Below are 9,900 nucleotides of genomic sequence, written 5' to 3' on the forward strand. Positions count from 1 at the left end.
ATACACCTTAGGATGACCATATATTACATAAAAGACATTATCAAGTTGAATAAAATTTAATTGACAATGTTCTCTATTAATATTCTTTTTTGCATTTCAATACTGTATGAATACCACAGTCACTCCATAAGAAGTAACATTCATAAAAATTAACATAACTTATACCAGGAAACCAAAACAGATTGAACTTGGCTGCTTAAAATAATTTGTCTAGATATGGGAGATTTTAAAAGCAAATATACACACACATACAATTACTTCCACCTTAAAACTTTGACTGATGTTTTTCAGCATTAACTTCTATGTAAAACTTTTGAGGTAACAATTTTAATAGTATTTATTTATTTAAATCACAAGACGTATTTAATATTCAGTTTGGGCAACATCACCACCCATTTCAAGGTTGATGACAAGAACCTCTGAACTGGAATCTAATAGAAAGGCTGCACTATTGTACAGGCACCCCTAGAATTGCCTTGTAATGAAAGGGAGAAATCTATGCTCCAAACATAACATACAAAGACTGTCTCTCAAAGTGCATGCTTGGTTATTTGTTGAACATGGGATTGAATCTTGGGAAGAGTAATACATGAGTAGATACTCTTCAGTTTTTAGTGATGGTTTGAAGAGGAATTTCCTCCAAAAGTTAATAGCATATCATACAATGATATTCTAATTTAAATTTCTGAAGAATAATTTTCCCACATATATTCTCTCCTTGTTACCTAGCACTCAGGCCCCAGGACAGACAACTAAACCAGGTACGTTACACAAAATGATGAATCTTGCCTTCCTTATATGAAAAGCAGAAAATTCCTGATATCTGTACCTTTAGATAAATGCTATCTACTCTAATATTAAAGGATTATTTTATTAATGAATTTAATATTGAAACATAAATATTAAAACAGATTGTAAATAAAACATAATCAAGACAGTATTACAATTATGTTGCTATCCTGAGCTTATCTATTTTAATGCTTTTTGATATAAAAAAAAAAGTCTTAACACCCTTTCCCTGCTACTGAATCTTTGCTGATAGTGAATAAAATCTACCAGGTACACTTGTTCTCCTGAGAATTAATTATGAAGTGAAAATTAGCAAAATTCTGCCACATTATGATGATGATTTTCTTAAGAAAAAATTCAACAGAGAATTGACTTTCAAGGCTGGATTGCAGCAAGTCTTCAAAAATAGAGGCTCTGTCTTTATTCTTTTCTTTTATACTTTTAAGGTCAATGACAACAATAATAAATGGAAGGGTCAGATCACAGAAATACACCAAAAAAAAAATTCTTTAGTAGCTATGACAAGTGAATTTAAGCTTCCATTAGAGGGCTGTCACGAAAACCTGTCAGCAAAATTTAAAGTAAAAACTCCTCAACTAAATGAAAAAGACTGTCATTCAGTTGAATCTTCTATTCAAAGATGAATGTCATTGCTTCTTAATAAATATCTAGAGATTAAAAAGAAAAAAAGATGTTAAAGGTTATTTTCAGATTAGTAAATGGTCATAGGCTAACCTGAAAGATAGAATTCTGACTGTCTCAGCAATGTCAAGGTCTTGGGTTCTTGAATTGAAACTAATTCCTGAAATTTGACAAATACTTTTTGTCTAGAGGTCTGCTTAATTTCAAGAATATAGAGAGGCTTAAACTTTAATTAAAGGATCAAATGATACTATTACATTTACAGAAAAAAGAAAATTCATCTTTTACTGAGACTGCTCAGGATACAACTGGGGAAAAACAAACAGAATTAGTTGTACTCCAAGTTTGCTGCTGGGGTCACAGTGGAAACAGACAACTAAACGAATGCCAGTGAAGTACGATAAGTGCAAAAAAAGAAATATTTCTAAAGTGCTATGGGAAGCATCACCAGTTAGTCAGATTAGGAGAAGCCTTCTCAAGGAGACATTGGAGCTGAGTTAGAGGAGAAGGAAGGCTGCTAGGCAGAGAAGGGCGGAAGCAAGGTCAAGGGAAATGAAACATCCACCAAGGCATGGAGGCAGGTTCAGACAGCCATTAGAAGATCCAGGAGCTGGTGTGCAAGGTGCATGTTGGGGTGTTCTAGAAAATAAGCCTGAAGAAGCAGGTCGAGATCAAATGTGAGGGCAATGTTGACCTCTGTTCTCTAATGTGAGGAGGAGACAATAAAGATTGTTGGGACAGGAACTAATATGATCATATTTGATATTTAGAAACTTACTTCTGGCCATAGCAGCTGAAGGCTAAGTTAGAAGCTAATTAGAAGATAGTTACAACAATCTAGAAAAAAAAATGCAAGAGTCTGAACTAAAGCAGCAGCATGGGGTCTAAGAACCAAGTATGAAATTGTAAGCTTTTGAAATAATAGTAGAGCTCCCCCAAGGGCAATGACTGACATTCAATCTTACATTTAAACCAAACATTTGAAGACATCTGAGGCAGACTGTTATATTTAAGAGTTATTTTTGTTTAATATGTCGAAAATGTATTTATCTTATTTAACTGATACTTATTCAGGTTACTTTTAAAAGATGTAAAGTGTGCTAATGAATGATTCTCACTTTAGTAATTATATATGCTATAGGACTCCAACTGGCATATTAGCACATATTGCCTCAGACTACAGTATGATATGTTTCTTAAAGAGCAATAGAACTAATCAAATGAACTTTCTTCTTCTAAAAGCCATATTGCCTATTAATCCAACTCTGTAAAGATTTATGAAGATTCTTAGGAAAGATTTTCATGTGATATCACTAAGTAATACATTATACTTGCTCCCGAAAAGAGTCAACTAACTGGTGACCAGAAATACAAGATCACCATTAATGAGAAAATATTACGTCCAGCCAACAGGACTCAGTTATAGCTAATTCATTCATTCACTCATGTATTGAGTGCCTGGGCACTATGAATTCAAAGTAGAGACTTAACTAGTTAATTTAAAAAGAGAAAGTTCTCTCAGAGAGCCAAGGAAAGAATGGCCAGAGACTCAATGATTATGAGTTTGTAAGTCAAATAAGAGAGGGCAACACATGCCATACATAGGAGACGACATGTACAGAAGTCCACTGGCAAAAAGATTCTTGACCAATTTTCCAATTTGGGAAACCCTGAGAACTAAAACATAGGATAAATTGGAGTAGTAGCATGAGATAAAACACTCTGTCATGCTAAGAAGTATTGAGTTTACCCTATAATAAATAATGAGGCACTGAAGACTTTTAAGCAGAAGGCTAATGTAGGAAGATTTGAATGTTTTAAAAAATCATACAGGCTATGGAGAAAGAACTAGAGAGGATAAAGAAAGGGGGCTAGCTCAGGGTGGGGGCAGCCTGTTAGAAGGTAATTACAATAATCAAGAGAAGAAATAATAAAGAACTGAATCAAGGCTGATGCTGCAAACAGGACAAGAAGGGTAGGAAAATACATTATGAGGTAAAATCAATCAGATTTAATGATGAAGGGTGTGAGGAGAGGGGAAAGACTAGGATGATTGCAGGTTTCTGAGTGGCCAAGGAAATGGTGTTGCCATAAACTGAGATAGAAAATTTAGGTGGAGGGGCACATAAGCAAAGGAAAATTATTTTTTAATACATAAAATTGTGTGACAGGACATGCCAGCCACAGAGGTGTGCCGCTCAGATTAGGAGAACCTGCTATGGGAAGCATAGCTGCCCAATAGGGCCAGCTGCTATCCCTTTGGTTCCTTGGAGGCCATGCTTCCTCCTGGGGCTGCCTGCTAAAGCCAGCCCATTCCCATCCATAGAGGAAGGATACTCGCCTAGTGGCAGGTTTTGCTCACAGAATCCCCATCTGCCTGCCTGAGACCATCTCAGAACTGTGTTGCAGTCTGAGGTCTTCCTAACCAACCTGCCCTCTCTCTCTTCTCACAGGTGTTGAACCTGCATGGTGGTCTGAAGGTCTCCCTGCCTGTCTCTGTTCCTTCTTTACGCTCCACAATATTTCCCCCAATCTCTTGCATGTTTAATCCCATTTTAGCATCTGTTTTTTAAAGGAGCCAAATAGACACAAGCAGTAGGTAGGGCATCAAGTAAGCAGTTGGGAGGACACGTTTATGAAGAATGATGCACAGGAATCACTGAGCCTACGGTTAGGATGAACCCGCTCCAGAAGTGCAGACCCTGAGCAGCACCCTGCTAGCGTATAACACATTGTTACAAGCGCTAACAGCTGGAGAGTGTCTTTAGGCAAGAGGTAGACAACAGAAGACCCTTGGAATAGCTCACGTGGATGAGGTTTTAGACAGTTTAGGTTATAATGCAGCATAGAAACAACAGACAGAGGAACTTTCAGCATCCACCACAGTCCTAACTTTAATCTGTGTATAACTAAGTAACATCCTATAATTCTTGGGTCCTCAGGCCAGTGTTGAAATAGAGCTGGGCTATGGGTTTGCTCCATCCTTTCCAAGCACAAGACACTAAGTATAAAAGAGTTAGAAGGACAAGTCAACATTCAGTACTTGAAAACTGAGTGTTCCTCTGGTGAGTGGTAGTCTTTCCAACAGAATGCCATCTGACTCTGCCCCAGCAACACACACTTAATCCCCTTAGCACTGCGCCTGTGAGCATGTTTTTAAAGCTCTAATTGGCTATACAGATGATTATGGGGTGTGATTATTCGTGTTATAAAATATTTTAATATTAGTTCTGTCTCAACCTTACCTTGAACTTCTTCCATTTCCTTTGTAATTTGCCATATTATCGTGCACACAGTTGAAACCAAGCATTGTTACTAATGATAAGAATAATGATGTAATTTTATTCATAAGCCACCCAGAAATTACTTCTTCATTCAAATCATTTAAATGCCTGGATTCGCTAAGTGATTAGGACTTTAAATGTTTAGGTTTGCAAAAATCACTACAGTAAAACCATTAGTGTTTAAGCCACCTAGGCTGCCAGCACTGAGCATAGCCCCAGTTCTCATGGACGAAGATATGCTCACCTAGGTAGGGGCCACCTGGTATGCCTTAAAAAGGAAAAAAAAAAAAAGGACTACGGTTCTTAGAAAACATCCACTGTGGGTAGGTAGAGGATAGAGAGAAAGAAAGAAGCCAAGATAAATTTATACTACAAAAACATGGTAATAATTCTTCTAGTCTGTGTCAAGAATGTATGTCTGCACTTTTTATCTCAAAACAATTATACTACATATTCCATGAAAAGTCAGGCTATTTAAGATGATATAAAAAAGGTGGGTCGATTTCAAATAACTACAGTGATAGAACAATTCAAACTGAAATTCTGCTTACACCAAGAGGTCAAATTGTATTATGTATTTGCCTCCAATTAATACATCAGAGGAACCATAAACAGAGGCTAGAAATGTTTTTAAGTCTAAAATCATCTTTCATCCAAATATTAGTAAAAATGTGTAGTTTTACATAGGACTGATCTCTCTTATAATCTCATCTGAAATGAAATAACTCAAAAATCATGATCATGTATTTAGCATATAGCACTTGGGAAAAAAAATTATTCCACTTCTGCATATAAAAAAAAACCTAAATATTTGGCAAGTCTATATATTTAATTTATTGTCTTTCAAAATTATCTCTAATATATCATCAGGACCATAAGTATAGCAGTATACATTAAACATTGTTAAGGATATATACAGGTTAGCAAACAAAAGCCAAGATATAATATGCAATTGATAAAGTTCTAGCTCCATTTAAGACATTAATGAACACTGCAAAGGTAAAGTTTTATATTTTGTTAGTTGTTTGTCATCTTAGAATTGTTCAAATTATGTAAATAAACATAAAATGATTTACCTTTTTGAGCTTCTGGATCCATTAAGCGATGACCTAATGGATGACTATATACTGATGTTTTCTTGATCATTTCTTGAAAACTAGACAAATAACACATTCAAATATCAAATGGTAGCAATTAATTCAAAATGTGTTGAGTGCTTTTATATTTACCTAATAAAGTTTAACTTCAAATATAGCAGGGAAATTATATTGCAATCATATAATAATAAATCATGCTTTAAGAATTAGCATGGTAAAGCACACTCTGGCATTTCCTTGACGGGTTTGGAGAGCCAAAACAATCCAGCCTCATAGTAGAAGGGATTTCCAGAAAGTGGCACTAGCCTGACGCTGGGGGATGGCATAATTGTTGTCACTGCTCTTCGAGGGTTGAATTGGGGAATAGCAGCCAGGCTTTCTTAAACCAAGTTTGTTCTTCATGTCTTGATATCTGACCACTTTTGTTTGTATGCTTTAAAAACAGACAAATACAAATATATTTGCATATCTTGTATGAAGGGAAAAAAAAGAACTACCATGGAAACACAATCTAGCTAGTATAAATCAAAATTCAAACAAAGGCTTCAGAGTCAGAAATTTTAGAAACCACTGGAGAAAGAAAAGAGTCTTCATCAGAGACAACCTCAGCTATCATAAAAAAAGATGTCATCTTTATATTGACTAGTCAGATAATAATCCTAAAACTTAAGAGGTAATTAAAACATTGAGAGAAAATGGCTTCCATTCAGTGTACTAAAAAACCATAGTATTAATCTAAAATAGAGCTTCCGACATAGCAACAAATTCAAAGTTCATATTTTTCCTATCAATGTTTCATTAGCACATAGCCAATGTCAAACAGCACAACTGCTAAATGGTTTTCTGAATATCTTCTACTTTAAAGAATCCATACCATTTCCACAAACATATTTAAAACTGAAGAAATTAAAGTATTTTATGCCTCTCAAATAGAGCATATCATTTGAGTAAGTTTAAACGACTTGTTATTCCAATTTTGGAAAGCAATGATTTGATGTTTTACGTCTCAATGTTGGGTCATATAATAATCACGATACTACCATGAATTTATACATCACTCCTTTCTCAAGGATCCTAAAACATTTTTCACAGCCACCACACTTTTCTTTACACTTAGAAGAAAATTATTTCCCCTAAAGTTTACAAACAAGGAAAACCAAAAGTTAAATTATATCCCTGAAGTCACATGGCTAAACAATACCAAAAGTGGTCATACGTTTTTCCCGATATAGTTTCTCTTCCATTCAAGGAAGCAGTCTTTATTATACGTGTCTGCCTGAAGGTCAACATTTATTAAATGTTAAGTCTGGACATACCTAAAGGAGTTAGCTGAGTTTCTGGAAGATTAAAAATTATCATCCACAACTTTTGATTTGCTGATGAGACCTCTGAGTGCCTGAAAGGCTAGCACCAAAGCACGCAGCTTGCTACTGTACACACTGGCAGGGAGTCCTGAAGAAGGGATTAGGATCCTGACAGCTGCAGCTTCGGAGCTTCTGGTGGTAAAGCAACAAGGTGGGAATGCCCACAAATAAGGGGGCTGAGGAATATTCCACGGGAGTCTGCCATGAACAGAGCTAGAGTTGTTAATAGGCGAATATAAACCACTCTTGCACGTGAGTGAAAACTATTTCTGCGAAGCGATCCACTTTTCAATTTTGATGCCAAGAGTTATTTAAGACTACAGCTGTGGTGTCCTCAGAAATGGAGGTCATGTATTTTTCCTGTCACCTGTCTGGGGGCGAATCAACCACACCAGAATGTTTGAAAATGTGTGCAGCTGTGCTCTGGACACAGGAATCAAATTCCCAGGATTCCTTCCTACTCAGACTGAATAGGAAAGCCGAGGGTTATTGTGCACCTGTGCACCTGCACATGTGCATGCAGAGCTGCACCTCACGGTACATACAAATGCCCCGTTCACAGAAAATATCATTTTTCTTATTACAGTTATTGGGGTAACACTGGTTAGTAACATTTGCAGGAGTACATTATAATTCGACATCTATATACTCTATCGTGTGCTCACGACCCAAAGCCTAGTTTCCTTCCATCACCATATATTTGACCCCCTTTACCCACTTCGCCCCCCCACCCTTCTTCTCTGGTAACCACCGTTCTGTCGTCTGTATCCATGAATTCCTTTTGTTAGTTCATTTGTTACTTCTAGTTTTATATTCCACGAGTGAAATCATAGTTTTTGTCCTCTACTATCTGACTTATTTCACTTAGCATAATATTCTCAAAATCCATCCATGTTGTCGCAAATGGCAATGTCATCTTTTCCATGGCTGAGTAGTATTCATAAAAATATATATATATATATATATATATATATATATATATATATATTACATAAATATGATTGGATAAAGATGTGATATAGATATATATCTATATCACATCTTCTTTATCCAATCATCCACCAATGAACACTAAGGTTGTTTCCATGTCTTGGCTATTGTAAATAATGCTGTGATGAAAATAGGGGGTACATACGAGGTCTGACAATTAAGTTTGCGAACTTGTTGCAATGATGTTGCCAACCTTTTTTGATACGAGAGGGATTATTCATTATGAATTTGTACCAACTGGACAGTTAACCAGGTTCACTATTTGTAAGTGCTGAAAAGGCTGCATGAAAAAGTTAGACGACCTGAACTTTTCACCAATTCATGGTTCTTAAATCACAACAATGCACCAGCTCACATGGCACTGTCTTTGAGTTCTTAGTTAGTAAACAAACACATGTATTGGAACACCCTCCCTACTCACCTGATCTGGCCCCCAATGACTTCTTTCTTTACCCAAAGATAAAGGAAATATTGAAAGGAAGACATTTTGATGACACTCAGGACATTGAGGGTAATATGAAGACAGCTTTGATGGCCATTACAGAAAAAGTTCCAAAATTGCTTTGAAGGGTGGACTAGGCGTTGGCGTCGGTGCATAGTTTCCCATGGGGAGTACTTTGAAGATGACCGTAGTGATATTGAGCAATGAGGTATGAGTTCGTGAACTTAATTGTCCAACCTCATATATATTTACGAATAAGTGTGTATGTTTCTGGTAAATACCCAGAAGAGAAATTGCCGGATTATATGGTAGTTCTGTTCTTAATAGCTTACGATTCCGGGTAATTTTCGTTATTGGGTAACATTGTTGTTATAGATAACAAAAGTACACAATAGTGTAAAGTTAAACAAACTTTGTGTGGGTACAGCTTCTAAGAAATACTTTATATACCATGATGTATACAAAGTTAAATTAAGGTCACTTTAATATATCAGACAGGACTAGGAGTCTGGGAGCCTGATTTTAGTTATTCCTGTCAATAATCAGCTTGTGATTTTGGCATTTAGTGTTTCTTGGCTTCCTCTTCTAGAAACGGACATAAAAGGCACACAATATATATTTGTGAGATGAATACAGCAGGTAAAAAACATTCTGGAAACTGCAAAATCCTAAACAATGAAAACTATTATTCATAGGCAGTTAATTCTGGGCAGAGGATACTCTCTTTCTGGGTCTTTTTAAAAGAAGAATAAAGAATCATTTGATAAAAAAAAAAAAAAAAAAAAAAATATCACCTTTTTCAAGGAGATGTTTAAAAGATGAAACCTCAGTGCTGAATTTCTTGACAGAACCCCTAAACCAATCATCTAAACCGTCATGACAATGATTATTTCAACTATATTGTACAGTTTTAAAAGTGTACCGACTTTTGCCTCCAACTTTACGTAGCTTATAGCTCTGCTTATATTGAGAACTAAAAAATTAGATCTTACACACACACACACACACACACACACACACACACACACACACACACACAGCATCAGAGCTGCCAAAGCAGCCAAGAATTCCATGCTTTTGCTGATTATTGGTGTAAAGAGGCTGACAAGCCAGAGAGGACAACATGGAGGGATGCCAGCAAAGCTTTATGCTACATACCTCAGAACTGGGAAGACAAAAATGTTTGAAGCTGGCAAGGCAGCTAGGAATCGGGACCTAAGATCCCAGAAAGGAATGGAGGAGTAATCCTGACACTCTGCACTGACTTGTTCAATGTATTTGCTCAGCAAGAC

General features: G+C 36.2%; 1 protein-coding gene across 2 annotated transcripts in view; it reads right to left on the minus strand.

Annotated features, from left to right (window-relative positions):
- Positions 1-7,858, minus strand: part of LOC109447083 (methyltransferase-like protein 21E) — a 31,789-nt gene extending 23,931 nt beyond the window's left edge. The window contains exons 1-2 of one of the 2 annotated variants that reach the window (XM_019731087.3): positions 7,129-7,858; positions 5,792-5,871 (exon numbers count right to left, since the gene is read on the minus strand). In XM_019731087.3, the coding sequence (XP_019586646.3) occupies positions 5,792-5,861 (70 nt within the window). In that variant the 5' untranslated portion in view covers positions 5,862-5,871; positions 7,129-7,858. Of the gene's footprint in view, positions 1-5,791 lie in introns of both variants that reach the window. The other variant, XM_019731086.3, reaches the window with a different exon arrangement.
- Between the last annotated feature and the right edge of the window lie 2,042 nt (positions 7,859-9,900).

The sequence above is a fragment of the Rhinolophus sinicus genome, chromosome 16, assembly GCF_057876585.1.
Source record: "Rhinolophus sinicus isolate RSI-liver-muscle chromosome 16, RSI-T2T, whole genome shotgun sequence".
Lineage (NCBI taxonomy): Eukaryota > Metazoa > Chordata > Mammalia > Chiroptera > Rhinolophidae > Rhinolophus > Rhinolophus sinicus.